General features: G+C 38.7%; 1 protein-coding gene across 2 annotated transcripts in view; it reads left to right on the top strand.

Moving 5' to 3' along the window:
• CTTNBP2 (cortactin binding protein 2) overlaps positions 1-10,857 on the top strand; it is a 166,567-nt gene extending 155,710 nt beyond the window's left edge. The window contains exons 20-23 of one of the 2 annotated variants that reach the window (XM_010389331.2): positions 427-490; positions 1,924-2,056; positions 3,418-3,519; positions 9,721-10,857. In XM_010389331.2, coding sequence (XP_010387633.1) covers positions 427-490; positions 1,924-2,056; positions 3,418-3,519; positions 9,721-9,966 — 545 coding nt within the window. In that variant the 3' untranslated portion in view covers positions 9,967-10,857. The remainder of the gene's footprint in view (positions 1-426; positions 491-1,923; positions 2,057-3,417; positions 3,520-9,720) is intronic. The other variant, XM_030933371.1, reaches the window with a different exon arrangement.
• Positions 10,858-15,923: the final 5,066 nt, after the last annotated feature.

Raw genomic sequence — 15,923 nt, 5'->3', positions numbered from 1 at the left:
TTACATAGTAGTGTTAGAATGCACACAAAGGTAGAGAAAGGGTGATTACCATCATCCAAAGGCAGGTATTAAATCTTCTTTTGGTCCTTCGAGAACAAGGGCCTGAGGAACCAGGGACTTGACTAGAGAGAAGGGCCATCCGTAAAAGCGAGATTCAGGATTCTTGACTTGAGCATTAGGTAGTGTTAGTAGTACCAAGTTCCACCAAAATGTACTCGAGGGAGTTGGCTATTCCTTGACTTTCCCACAATGCCTGTGCAGGAGGCTATGCCCAGAGCCTCTGTCCTGGGGAAAATCTCAAATGGTAGATATTAATCCAAGAACAGTATGAAAGTGCTGCAAAGTCCACAGTCTGTTTCTTTTAAATACAGAGTTCAAGAGGCACAGGGACAATGATCTATTGAAAATGGTTCTCTTTTTTAACAGGTATAAAAAACAAGACTATATCACAGCTGAATTATAACAGGAATGCTTCTCTGTCAAAACAAAAGTAAGCTCACCTTTCAAATTTAACTCACAGCAAAGATAAATCAAGTAACTTCAATTACTATTTTAAATGTTCCATGTTCTCAATTATTTGTATGACTATTATGCTGTTAATGTGCTTTTAAAATAATGTATGTCATTCAAATGCTGATATTAAACTGAAATCTAATGAATGGTATCTTTGGATGACATCTAAACTGTTCCTTAAGATTAATATAATGCAATATAAAGACTATTTTGCTTGTAGTTTGTTGAATAAGGTCAGAAATATTATAGGTTTCATTTGATCAAATTCTGTTTATGCATTTGTGAACTTTTAGACAGTCATTAGATGACTTTTCCACAGATTTCCAGAAACAGCATGACTTTTTTTTGGAGACAGAATCTTGCTCTCTTGCCCAGGCTAGATAGAGTGTAGTGGCGTGATCTCGGTTCACAGCAACCTCCACCTCCAGGTTCAAGTGATTCTCCTGCCTCAGCCTCTTGTGTAGCTGAGATTAACAGGGGCCTGCCACCATGCCTGGCTAATTTTTTGTATTTTTAGTAGAGTCGGGGTTTCACCATCTTGGCCTGGCTGCTCTCGAACTCCTGACCTTGTGATCCATCCGCCTAGACCTCCCAAAGTGCTGGGATTATAGGCGTGATTTTTAAGTGCTATATATTTATAGTGATAATTTAAGAAATTGACTATTTCAGCTTGCAAATATGGAGGTATAAAGGATGATTTGTATAATTATAGAATAGAAATGTTTAGGCAGTTTGTGTGCCCTGTCACTTGGCAGGTAATATTTAGGATCATGTCCACTGGTTTGCCGCATTAGAGAAGAGGGGAGGGTGAAGAGAGAGAAGGAAGATGAAGGAAACTGCATGGCATGCTATTTTCTGGCAGGACCACAGCTAGATCCATGACATGCAACAGCCTGTATCATTTTTCCAGCAACCTTAGGATGTACACATAAGGGTTATTTATAGAAAAGGGAACCCAGGAACTGAGGTGTTAAGAAAACCTGGTGCATGATCATATTGCTAGCTAGCAATAGAGCCAAGTTTGAAATTCATGTTTGTCCCATTTTATCACACTGTCCCCTATGCCAGTGTTTAGCATCCTATCTGGCCTGGGAGACAGAAGAAACAGCAATAGTAGGGAGCCTGGAATATTGTACATCAAAGTGAAGTTCTTTGTGAAACAAAATTTTATCCTCTCAAGAATTTGAGTAGGAGTTATCAAAATCCTGTAGAAATTTCTTACCTTAGTATTCCAGTCTCTCAGGGTATGGGAGTGGGTTGTTGCATTAAATGACATTTATGAAATGCTTTAAAGGATATTAAAAACATTTTACCTACCCCACACCAAATCCCAAAAAATGTACAGTGTCTAGATTTCCAAATTGGGAATTGTTCTCACTTTGAAAAACGTTTTTCTGAACTTTGCGTTAGGTCTTTAGAGAATGATCTGTCACTGACGTTGAATTTGGATCAGAGACTCTCTCTGGGTTCGGATGACGAAGCAGATCTTGTCAAGGAACTTCAGAGCATGTGCTCCAGCAAGTCTGAGTCTGATATCAGCAAGGTGAGCAGTATAAATGGGGGGGCACTGAATGGCTCTACTCAATAGCTGGGAGACTTTTGGGGGACCACAATTCCCTAAAAGAAATTCCTTATTGAATAGCATGGTTAATGCTGCAAATCAAACCATCCCTCACCTTGCTTAGAAAGGCCATTTCTTCCGAAATATCAATTATACAATAAAGGAGCTCTACTTTGTGAAGCCTACTTTTCCAAACTCCTCCAAGACCTGAAGTTAAAATTGTGTGTTAATTGCATTAGTACAAGTCACATCAATTCATTTGGGCAGCCTTTTTTTTTTTTGCGGGGTAGGGGGGGCGGGGAGACAGAGTTTTGCTCTTGTCGCCCAGGCTGGAGTGCAGTGGTGGGATCTTGGCTCACTGCAAGCTCCGCCTCCCGTGTTCAAGCAGTTCTCCCTGCCTCAGCCTCCCGAGTAGCTGGGATTACAGGCACCCACCACAACTCCTGGCTAATTTTTGGATTTTTAGTACAGACGGGGTTTCACCATGTTGGCCAGGCTGGTCTTGAACTCCTCACCTCAGGTGATCTGCCGCCTCAGCCTCCCAAAGTACTAGGATTACGGGCATGAGCCTCTGCACCCAGCCTGGGCAGCTTTTTATATAAGCCTAAATTTGAGTTTCCTCAGATCTTTTTCCTTTCCACATTCCTAACTTTGGCCTATCAGTCATCTATCAGTAAGAAAATTATAACAAGCATCACAGCAGACTTATGTTATAGACCAAGCAACAGCTTTCTTTGCAAATGAGAAAAAGAATTAGCTTGTATAATGCATATCATCATAATCTTTAAGCTGTGAAATTTGAGGCCAAATATGGAAACCAGTGACCTGAAATCTCAAAGAAAACATGGACAGCATCAAGTTCCACCTGTTTTGGCACTCTGGTATCTGCAGCAGGTTTCACCGAGCTGCCTTGATGGATGCCTTTTGAGTGACTGTAACTTTTTCAGCTTCCCCTGAAACACCCAACTGTGTTTTACTTGAATCGTCATAATATCCACAGCAAAGTAGAATTCACTATCTTATTTAACTGTGTTGGAAGCAAAACATATATCCACTGAAAAAGGTAATGATTAAAATCTTGCAAATGTTATATCCTTTCTTTACTTGCAAAATGACTTGACTTTTTATATGGATTCTTTTTCCTTAGAGGATGTTTCTCATGCATTTGCTGTCAGTTTTACATGAAGACTTCAAGTCTTTCATGTGAACAAGTTCAGGATTTGAGGGGCAGGGAGGAGGATAAGAGTAACACTTCTGCTGTGGTTTCTCCACCATTTAGCTGTGCCTTGAGTATGCACAGTGTGACTGTGGAGACATGACTGGGTAAATTCTGTATTTTCCAGATTGCTGATTCCAGGGATGATTTAAGGATGTTTGATAGTTCTGGAAACAACCCTGTACTTTCAGCAACTATTAATAATCTGAGAATGCCAGTGTCACAAAAGGTAAGTGTCCCTTTCTCCCCAAAGTGAGCAAAGGATGATTGCTATGGAATTGACTTCACAAATCATCTTTCAGTGTGAATCATAGAGTTTTTTTTAAAACCAAAGCTAAGAACTGAAAAATAGGATAAAGGTAAAATTGTTCATCAGTTTATCAAGATTAGAAAGAGTGTTTATAGAGTATCTTGGAAAAAAATGACATAGAAAAGCATTACTTTTTTCCCTTCTATTTGATTCCAAAATTTGGGTGTCTGTTGATATCTCCATTTTTTTTTTATTTGTATATTACAAAACTAGAAATACAGTAGTTCTGCCTCATCAGGTGATGCCTGAACCCCAACCAAAGTTTATATACTCTATATTCCTTCAATCCGACAACCTAGAGGGCTACTAAGTGGCCAGTGGGTGGGTAATGTAGACAGAATGGATAAGTTGATTCACATCCTGGGCAGAACACAGTAGGATGGTGCAAGATTTCATCATGCTATTTAGAATGGCCTGAAAATTTATGAATTGTGTATTTCCAGACCACAGGTAACTGAAGTCACAGAAAACAAAATTGTGGATGAGGGGGGTACTATGGTAACAAAACTGTCATCTTGGTTGTTCTTAAGATTTCCTGTAATTTAGAAAATTAGAGTTAATTATAACAAAGCAAAGCACTGAGTGATAACATAAAGGTCTTAATGCATTGCAAACAAATTTCTATAACATGCATTACATTTCAATGATACTTTAAAAACAAATCTGAATGGCAACTAGAAGAACCAGGATTCCAGTAGACTTCCTTAACCTTTTGAAACAGATTCCATGACTACAGCACTGCACCATTATCAGTTGGTTAATAAATGGCAAGAGCTGGCACAGCATGGTATTCCTGGGTGAGCAGAAACAATAGGAAACGACTCACTCATTAGTTACATTGTGAGGATGCAGACTTTTGTAATACATGGTTTGTTCACCAAACCATGTTGATTGATTGCCATTCACATCCTGTTCTCATCTACTCCCAAGGTGGCTTACAAAGGCCTGTGTGTGTGTGGGAGGGTGTGGCGCAGAGAGCAGGATTATAAAGTAAGCATGGTGAGACTATTAAGTTATTAAGCCTTATCTGATCACCTAGCAGCACTGGGCCCCACAGCCCTGCTCCCTCACTGCTTCATTAGGTTTTGATCCTGGCTATTCTATGTGGACCTGTGTGAGCTGCATGCATTGGGGGAGCAGGTATGGGAGTGGGAATTTGCATGGCTGGGGCTCTAATACAAAGTATTAAACATGATGTCCTGTGAAGAAAAGGATGGCTTTCACACTCACGCTAGCATAATGTCTGCCTTTTTTGGTCAATTGGGAACAATTTAGAAGCCCAGCAAAATTTGGAGGATGACCTAAGATGACCTGGAGTCAGCACTGAGCATTCTGGTTGGAAAACACTTTGTCCAGGGCCCATTCCTTTGCCATCTTTAAAGCCTCAACTCCTTCCCCCTTTATTTATAGCTTGCCCTGAGCTGTGCTTGACTGGAGGCCGGTCTCTAGGACCCAAGAATTTAGGATTCCTTGTGGAACATGGTCAGTGGAAGGATCTTAGCAAGAGGAACAGTGAGCCACCTTCCCCATAAGCCCAGATCACTTTCTTGTGTAAAAATATTGTTGGCTGGTAGAGAATGACTGCTTTTTAAATGTCTAATGGAGAAACATGGTCATACCACTACTTCTTTGTCACGTGACCGTATTGAATTGCTACAATAAGGTACTGTCCACAAATAAAGTAGTACCGAAAGTCAAAGTTCTGGGCAGCTTTGTTTAAAAGATCTTTTTTAAAACGAGTCCTTTTACACTATATGGGCTCCTATGCCCCCCCCGCAAAAAAACCTATGTTATTGTTTAAATGTGCAGCTTGATGTGGGGATCAGGACCACTGCCTCCTAGTCTTCTCTCCCTTTGCCCACTGAAGACACCCCTAAGAGCTAGAAGATGTTTTTCTCAGAAACTGCCAGCAGAGGGCAAAGTGGTACTTACTGTTGGCAGCCTTCTGAAACCTTGGCTGGCTCATGCCTTTTCTCCTACTGAGCTGGTATTTCTGGGTTAGATGCCCAGTTTCTTCTGTTACCAAAAAGTATCTCCATTTCGAGGTAAGAGCTCCCTGGGTTAGTTGAAATCATTTTCTCCTTCATGGCCAGAAGGCTGGCAATGCCTCCATTGGAGAGGGGCCCTGCAACCATCATTATCTGTTGGAAAACAAAAATGAGTACCTTACCTTTATTATTTGCCACAATATAACTCCTCACTACTCTAACAGTAAGGGAGCATAATTGGGTTTACTAATTTAGCCGGCCTTCTAAATTAAAAACATATTTAAATCAACAGGAAGAACAAATGCTAATAAATGTTTTCCTTTTATGTAAATCCAAACTAATCCTCTGAAAGGACAAGTTCACATCTTTGGTTGCATGAAATCCACTTGAGGTTTTTTTTCTCCCCCCATCCTCTGGTCTGAGGGGAAGCCTGGACAGTGGGTTTTTTAAAGCTCCTTGGTGAGTCTTACATGCAGCCAGGGTTGACACCCACTACTCTAAAACATAGCCCTGATCAGTCATCTTCATTTTCCACCCATTTCTTGTTTTCCAAATATATCTTTAGAGGGATTGATTTGCCTTCATGTATCTTGTTTACACGTTCCTTTTTTACATGTAATTTACTACTCCCCTCTGTACTCCTCCCCATAGAACCCTCTCTCTTCACCTGTCACAGTCCTGTGCCTCTTTAAAGACTCACCCCCAGTGCCACCTTCCCTACATGTTTTTCTTTTCCTCCTGCCCCCTACTTTCCCACCTAGAGGAATTATAGCATCTTCTTAGCTTCTAGTAGATGCTGTGTGTTGAATGAATTTCACTGAATGAATTGCTCTGATTTACCAATTCTTTAAGGCTAAATAAAACTTACTTTAGGTCAGTGCCTTTCTATACGAATTAGTTTCTCTTTGAGTTTAACATGCACAGCAACATGGATAGTCAACGTTATACATTTAATCAGTAATCTGGGGGTTTTGGCCCAGGAAGCATTAAACACTCATAACTCTCCTGTTCCTAAACTCCGCTGCTTCCCTAGGCTTGACTTCTAGGGTGTCAGGAGTACTTTTCAGTCAGGACGCTGTGCATCGGCCACTTGCTCTATTCTTGCACTCCTGGCCTTGAATTGCTATGGCTCACACGAAGCCCTCGTGATTCTCCATGTTCTCATCCTACCTCCTTCCGTCCTAGCCTCACACTTCCAGGGACTGACCAAACCACACTGTGGTACTTCATTTCATGTGGACATTTCCTGCCTCAGACCATGAAGGTACACTCCCCTCACCATCATGTTGCAGGTACAGAAACAGACTAGAACACAGTGTATGTCTCCTTTCCTTCCTCTGGGCCATGGCTTTAACTCTGGATTTGACAATAATGGCAAAATTAAACAACTCCCCTCACCACCGGATTCTGTATAGCAACTAGCTGTTATCCTTATTATAATGCCGTATTTCATGTTTTCCGAATACTATGTATGTGTTGAATTTGCTGGTGTGTTAGACCAAATTACAAGTTGTAATTGGCCCATGACTAAGTCCCATTTTGCAGACTTAACAGTAATTTCTTGTTAGGAGAAATGAGATTGGATCATGGTACCTGCACTGTTTTTACAGTTGTGGCTCCATCACCATCCAACTCATGACAAGCAATATAACTTCTCATTTTCTTTCTGGTAACTTGACAGCATAAGCATCCTTACAAAACAAAAGCAGAACATACTAAGTAGGTTCACCCTTCACATACCATCAACTACACATGGAGGTGACAAGGATGACAAGGATGGACTAGGATGTGTCCCCTCACCAGATGTAGCTCAGCCTTTTTCCAGCCTTCCTCGGATGTAGTTAAAACAGAGCCCATCTGTTTTTTGTTATGTCAGGAAGCTCTTGCCTTTCTAAGCTAGCTTCTTGCAGTCTAGACTTCTCTTTCCTTTCCCTGCAAATGCAGGTGATCTGGACCCCGGATTTGTCCCCTCTTTATTCTCCATTACATATTTGATGTTTCAGTGTGTTTATATTTTCCCAAACCTCGAGCCAAGTGTATATTAGAGTTACATTGCTGTTCCATTTATGATTAGCTGAGTCTAGAAATCTGACACCAAGAGATTTCACTTCGGTGATGTAGGAGTAGTTTAATGGACATGTTGTGTTGGGCTTTAAAGAATTAATAATAGGGAAATAAAGGAAAAATGGGATTTAAAGGGGATTGGAGCCAAACTTTATAAAAGAACTTTAGTGACATGGTTAAAAGTTTGGGACTTGTTCTGTGCCGTTAGTGAGGACTTATCCTTTACCTTCCTATTTGCACTGATACAGCCATAATTCTCTGCCCATTTTGTGGGTAACATTGGATTAGGTTGATGAGGAGAGAGAGAGGCAGCTGCTAAAGATAACTGAGGGTTTCCTGCTAAATTCACTGGGAAAGCAGTATTAACCAGTAATGAATCACCAAGCAGAAAGGCTTTAGAAATGAGTAGTATTGAGGAAATGCAATAAATACAGTTTTAGAATTTCAAGTGTGACTAGACATATAGGTGAATTAGTGGGGTGGAAATGCAGGAGATAAATGAGGGCTAAAGAAAGAATTTTGGGAAGTATTTAATTAGAGATTGAAATACTCTGAAGGGAAAGATCACCAATGTGTGACTTATAGAGGGCTAAGAAAAATACTACCATTTAGGATAGCAGTCCCCAGCCATTTTGGCCCCGGGGACTGGTTTCTTGGAAGACAGTTTTTCCATGGACCTGGCTAAAAGGTATGATTTCCGGATGAAACTGTTCCACCTCAGATCATCAGGCATTAGATTCTCTCAAGGACTGGGCAACCTAGATCCCTCACTTGCACAATTCACAAGAGGGTTTGCACTCCTATGAGAATCTAATGCTGCTGATCTGGCAGGAGGCGGAGCTCAGGTGGTAATGCTGGCTCACCCCGCTCACCTCCTGCTGTGCTGCCCAGTTCTTAACAGCCCATGGACTGGTCCACAGCCTGTGGGTTGGGGACCCCTGATTTAATTGGTCAGTGGAGGAAAAGGATATTGAGGAGTTAAGCTAGGGATTCTTAATTTTGGCCGCATATTAGAGAAGATTTTTTAAAATCCTATGTCCGTGCCACACCCCAGAACTATTAAATATGAATCTCTGGTAATAGGGCCCAGTCAATGACTGTTAAAGCTCCCCCAGGTGATTCCAATGTCATGTAAGACGATACCCAGGAGAATGCAACTGCCAGGTGAAATCAGATTCTTCCTGTTAAACTTTAGTTTTGTTTTAAATCTTTTAATGGTTATATTGCTGTTGGCTGCATTATTACCTTTGAAGAGGGGAAGTTATCAAGGTCAACTCCTTCAGAGGCTTTCAGAGTAGCTCACTTAGTAGGAGTCATATCATGTTTGTTAGTTTGCAGAATTTGATGCAATATAGGGGAAAACACCTTGAGTGGAAGTTGGGAGACCTGAGGTCTTGTCCCAGCTTCACCACTCCGTTCACTGTGGGCAAATCATCTTACCTCTCCAGCTTTCAGATTCTTCATGGGCAAAAAGAGACATTGACCAGGTAATCACAGGAGTTCTGAAACACTAGAGAAAGGAGATACAGGCAGCTTCCAAGTATGGAAGATCTTGAGCAACCTAATCATAGATGAATGTAGGCTGTGCTAGAGAAGGATGTTTCTCTTATGTTTTCTGCTATATGTCCCCAGATTATTTGATTATTGAGTAATAGTTCACTTTTAAGACATGAAAGTAGAAGGCAGAAAAGTTAGGGAACTTACCCAAGGTGACAGTTTGTAGAGCTACCTACAAATTGGACTACTCCAATTTGGTGATTTCCTCATGCCTGTAATTTTGTGAAGTTTCTGTTGGTAAGGAGAGCGATGCCTTAGCACTTGAGTCACTGCCTCCTGTATTTAGGAATTTTGTAACATCAGACAGGGACTAATGAAAATCATGCAGTAAGTCTATAGGAAATTAATTACTCAGCTTCTCTCCATTTTCTTTTGATTTTTCATGAGAACCTATAGTTTTAGAAACTCCTGCGCATTTGCTCAAAGAGGAGGCAGGGGTAGGGCTCATAACAGGAGAAGTTGGTGACAATGGCAAATGTGATAAACTTGTGTGGTTTCTCGTCTTTTACAGGAGGTCAGTCCTCTCAGCAGCCATCAAACTACTGAATGCAGCAACAGTAAATCAAAGACTGAGTTGGGTGTTTCAAGAGTTAAATCTTTTCTTCCTGTTCCTAGAAGTAAAGTCACCCTGTGTTCCCAGAACACCAAAAGAAGCAGCAGCAGCAGTAATACAAGGCAAATAGAAATCAACAACAACTCAAAAGAAGAGAATTGGAACTTACACAAAAGTGAACACCTAGACAAACCTAACAAATAGGCCTGCCTACAATATTCTCACTATTAACTTCCTCTGTTTCACACAGAAACCAAGGACAACAAGATATAAATACCTTTAAATGGATAAAATGTTTTCACTGTAATATAAGTTATGAGTGCGGGACCACTATTCAATTTTTTTTTGTAAAGAATGTGTTTATAACCAACATTTTGTTTTTTTTTTTTTTCAATTCCATAGGATTGAACTTCAATACCAAGAAGTTATGCTAACTTTTCAAGTAGTTTTATAATAGAAAAAATTGTAATAGTTTTAATCAAGATGTTCAGGGGTATTAAAACAGAACTGTGTACTGTATATCTGTATATATATGTATATATGTATGTATATTTAAGGAAGTCCACAATTCATACTACATACATGCTACAAAATGTGTAACTTTGGCTTAGATAACATGTACCATTTTAAATGGAGATCATAATTTTATGTTCACTTGATGGGGAATGACTAGAATGGGGCAATAACAAATTATTTCTAAACAGTTATTTTCCATTAAAAGCCATATTAAGTATTTTGCTTGTTAAATTCTAGTTTTATGTTTTAAATCTCTTAGTAGTTACATTGCCATTTGGTAGCATCATGTATATATTTATGCTTATGAGTTTGCATTATGACTCCTGTAAAATATGAAATTATAATGCAATAAAAGTGTTATCTTTCTTACAAAAGTTTTGTACCTAAGTGGATATAAATAACTGCATAAATGAATAAATTAATTCAGAATTAACTCCTTCAATATTATTTCTAGTAGCACAACCGATAATAAAATTGATATTTTCTACAAGTGTTACTTCTAAAATTACAGACAAAATTACTTATACAACTCAGTTACAATGCTTTGACACTGAATAAAATATTGATTTAGTGAAATCATTTTGCTGTACTTTTTATCTATAGCTGTTTGTAGTCTATGCAGCAGATAATTTGTGTTCAATTTAGTAATGCTCATAAAATTGCCTTCCATGTTAGTATTTCACTAGCTATTCACAACAAGGTTCAACCCTATTAGAAACATCTGAAATACTTAAATGGAGCACCAGGAATTGGGTGCTCACAGTTAAAACATCATCTTTTTCATAAATACCAAAGAAATATCATTGTACCAGGAATCATTTACTTGTCTAAAGTCATTGAAAGCCTTTTTTTGGCCAGAATGGTTATTTACAATGAAGTATACATAACTGCATTGTATTGCTATTACAAAACTACACATACCTTAAAAATAACAATGTAAAGATTATGTCACTAATCTTTAGAACAAAACTGAATGCTCTCAAAATCATAGATCGTATCTACATTCAGGTGGCTCTAATGTGTTTTTTTCCTGCTCACATACACCTGCTTAAATTATATCTAATTTGATTTGTTAGTGATAAGGCATTGTGATTTATGTTAGCAGCTTTTCTGAAGATAAAGATCCCATTAGTGTACTCAAGAACTAGAGGTGAGAAAACAAAACCAAATTTGGAATACATTATTAAGGTGATCTGTAGTAATTGATCCATGTGACTGTCAGTAACATTCAACAAATGCACTTTTTGTAATTGATGGCAGACTGCAAGATGTCTAAAGAGGACACTTAGAACAGGGCTTTCAAAATAAAGGTAGAGACCTACCAATGGGTCATTATAGCAATTTAGTGAGTTACAACTAGCATTAAAAAATAGAAAATGTCAGAGTCATCTTCTATTGTCTCACAGTCAATACAAGAACTGTTTGTGAGACTTTTGTTTCTATCACGTGGATGTAGGAATGTATGTATATGTGACACAAAGTATAACTGGGTCATGGTCAAAAATCTTTGAAAGTCAATACCCTATAATGGCACCTAGCGGTGGCAGTTCTTTACTGCATTAGTTAAATGAGGGCTGCACTAAGGGGTCATATAGTGTTTGGTGGTAAACAGTCTTGGGGATGAATTAAGCACTGCTGTTTATTAGCTGTGTGGCATGAGACAATTTTTTTTTTTTTTTTTTTTTTTTTGAGATGGAGTCTCTGTCACCCAGGCAATCTCTGCTCACTGCAACCTCCACCTCCCAGGTTCAAGCAATTCTCCAGCCTCAACCTCCAAGTAGCTGGGATTACAGGCATGCACCACCATGCCCAGTTAATTTTTTATTTTTAGTAGAGACGGGGTTTCACCATGTTGGCCAGGCTGGTCTCGAATACCTGACCTCAGGTGATCTACCCGCCTTGGCCTCCCAAAGTGCTGGGATTACAGGCATGAGCCACCATGCCTGGCCAATCTTTTTCTTTTAACTACAGAGAAAACATAATCCAAAAAAAAAAAAAAAAAAAACCCTACAGGTTGTCCATGAGTGTTAAGAGAGAGAACGCAGAAAAGCCTTCTTAGTTGCCTCACACATTCATAAAATAAGTAATCAATATCTCAGAACTTCTTATGGTGTTCCATATGAAGCAAATTTTAAGGATCTGAAGTAAGAGCAATACAATAACAGTAGGAGACTTCAACATCCTGCTTTCAACAATGGACAGATCATCCAGACAATCAATATGGAAATATTGGACCTAAACTACACTTCAGACCAAATGGACTTAGATATATACAGAACATTTCCTCCAACAGCAGAATATATTCTTCTCAAGCACACACACAACATTCTCCAGGATAGGTCATTATTAAGCCACAAAATGAGACTTAACTTTAAGAAGATTGAAATCATACCAAATATCTTTTCTGACCTATGGTATGAAATTAGAAATCAATAAGAAATTTCAGAAAATTCAAAAATATATAAAAATTAACATGCTTAACTACCAATGGATCAGTGAATAAATTAAAAGGCAAATTAAAAATATCTTGAGACAAAAATGGAAACTCCATACCAAACCTTATGGGGTGCAGCGAACCAGTTTTATGAGGGAAGTGTACAGTAATATACATCAAAAGAGGACAAAGATCCAAAATAACCTAAATGTCACACCTCAAGACATTAGAAAAGCAATCCCATTACTGCATATATACCCACAGTATTATAAATCATTCTACTATAAAGACACATGCACAAGTATGTTTATTGTGGCACTGTTCACAATAGCAAAGGCTTGGAACCACCCCCAATGCCCATCAATGATAAACTGGATAAAGAAAATGTGGCAAATATACACCATGGAATACTCTGCAGCCATAAAAAAGGATGAGTTCATGTCCTCTGCAGGGACATGGATAAAGCTGGAAACCATCATTCTCAGCAAACGAACACAGGAACTAAACACCGCATGTTCTCACTCATAAGTGGGAGTTGAACCACGAGAACACATGGACACAGGGATGGGAACATCACCCACCGGGGCCTGTCGGGGGAGTGTAGGGAGAGCATTAGGAGAAATACCTAATGTAGATGACAGGTTGATAAGTGCAGCAAACCACCATGGCATGTGTATACCTGTATAACAAACCTGCACATTCTGCACATGTATCTCAGAACGTAAAGTATAATAATAATTAAAAAAAAAAAAAGGAAAACAAGGACAAACTAAGCCCAGAGTTAGAAGAAAGGAAATAAAGATCAGAGCAGAACATTTTTAAAAAGTTGTGGCATTCCAAAATCTTTTCAAATTGTAATAATTCACAAATGCTGGCAACTATATTATGAAAATTGGATTTTAAACCATGAGTGTATAATTCATAGAAATATCTAACTGAAAATTAATAACACTTTAGCAATTTTCAATTTCATTCCATTTTAAGAGTTTCTCCAAAGTAGACTAATACATTTTGTAGTTATTTATGTAAAAGAGAAAACAAGTAGACTTTATAAAAGCTAGTTATTAGAAGTAGCCAATTTTGATAGACAGGGTCAATTTTTCACAAATACAATATTTTTTGTGAGCAGTTAATCCTTAGTGAACATTAAGTTCAGTTGACTAGGCCCAGGCATCACCTTATTTAGGCATCTCTTCTTAACAACTAAGACCTATTACAGGAAAGTCACTCTCTGAAGTAATGTGATGCTTTCTAAATTCTATCCCATCCCTTTGCAAAATCATTTTATTCAGATAGCATTCTACAAGTGTCAACGGAGGAAATGAGTGAATAGATATCCTCTATTAGCCTGGTTTTGACCATAAATAAATATGTTTAGCTGTGTATCAAGATGCCCATTGAGTGTTAATTTGAAAGAGAAGACTGGGAAACACACTGAGAAGGAATGTGCAGTTACATGCCATATCTAGTCTGTCTTTCATAGTGAAGCACTCATATCAGGCATTGCCAGCTCAGGTTCTGGCCATGGAGTTAACTACAGTGACACTTAACATCTCTGGCTTTAATGTCATCATGGTAAAAATTCAGAGGGTTTTTCTGCCTCCTAGAAAGAAAAACACAATGGAAAAATTTTAAATCCTGCCAGTTTTTCCAATATATCCTGATACCTTATAGTAAGGGCATCAGCTATGTATATCACAAAAGTCATTTCAGTTGAAATTTATGCAAACCAAGAATATATTTATCCTAAGATAATTCAAATGTTCACATCTGCTCAGAGTGGCTTCAAACCTTACTTATTTATTAAAGTAATATTGTGCTAGGGACTAGGAATAAAGCATTAAGACATGCCAGGCACCTTCCATCTTAATAGGGCTGAGACAGTAAATAAAGAAACAAAGCAAGATAATTTCTCATTGTGTATGTTCTATAAAGGAAATCAGTAGAGTGATGTATTAATAATACAAAGCACTTGCTAAAGATCATGGAAGGAGGATTACTTTAGAGCAGAATGGTTCAAGAAAGGGTCTTCAGGGATCAGGGTATGTAGCAGCCAGGGTAAACAGCATGGGCAACCCTTCTTATGGAAAAATAGACTAGTGAGATTAAATTACATTAAACTAAAAAGCATCACACAGCAAAGGAAACAATCAACACAGTGAAGAAGCAACTTACAGAATGGAAGAACATTCTTGCAAACCACATAGCTGATAAGGATTAATATCCAAAATATATAAAAATTCAACTCAACAGCAAGAAAACAACCCAATGAAATGGGCAAAAGACCTGAATAGACATTTCTCAAGAGAAGCCAACAGGTGATATGAAAAAATGCTCAACATATGAATCATCAGGGCAATGCAAATTAAAACCACAAGGAGATGTCACCTCACACCTGTAAGAAGAACCATTATCGAAAAAGATGAAAGGTAGCAAGTGTTGGAGAGGGTGTGGAGTTACTCCTTGTACACCGTTGGTAGGTATGTAAATTAGTACAGCCATTATAAAAAACAGTATAAAGTTTCCTTTAAAAATTAAAAATAGGCTGGGCATGCTGGTTCACGCCCATAATCCCAGCACTGTGGGAGGTTGAGGCAGGTGGATCACGAGGTCAAGAGATTGAGACCATCCTGGCCAACATGGTGAAATCCTATCTCTACTAAAAATACAAAAATTAGCTGGATGTGATGGCATGCACCTGTAATCCCAGCTACTCAGGAGGCTGAGGTAGGAGAATCACTTGAACCCGGGAGGCGGGGGTTGCAGTGAGCCAAGATTGCATCACTGTACTCCAGCCCGGTGACAGAGTGAGACTCCATCTCAAAAAAAAAAAAAAAAAAAAAAAAAAACCCACAGAAAGAAAAAAAAGAAAAATAGAACATATGATCCAGCAATCATACTACTGGCGGGGCTATTTCCAAAGGAAATAATGTCAGCACATCAAAGAGATATCTGTACTCCCATGTTTACTGCAGCACTATTTACAATGTCCAATATATGGAATCATCCTAAGTGTCCATCAACAGATGAGTGGATAAAGAAATATGGCATATATTCAAAATGGAATGCTATCAGTCTTAAGGAAATCCTGTCATTTGTGGCAACATGGATGAACCTGGAGGACATTATGATAAGCAAAATAAGCCAGGCACAGAAAGACAAATACCACATGATCTCACTTACGTGGTGGAATCTTTAAAAAGTGTGAACT

This window comes from Rhinopithecus roxellana, chromosome 6 (assembly GCF_007565055.1).
Source record: "Rhinopithecus roxellana isolate Shanxi Qingling chromosome 6, ASM756505v1, whole genome shotgun sequence".
NCBI classification, from domain to species: Eukaryota; Metazoa; Chordata; class Mammalia; order Primates; family Cercopithecidae; genus Rhinopithecus; species Rhinopithecus roxellana.
The sequence above is the reverse complement of the archived record's forward strand: the minus strand, read 5'-3'. Positions and strand labels throughout refer to the sequence as shown.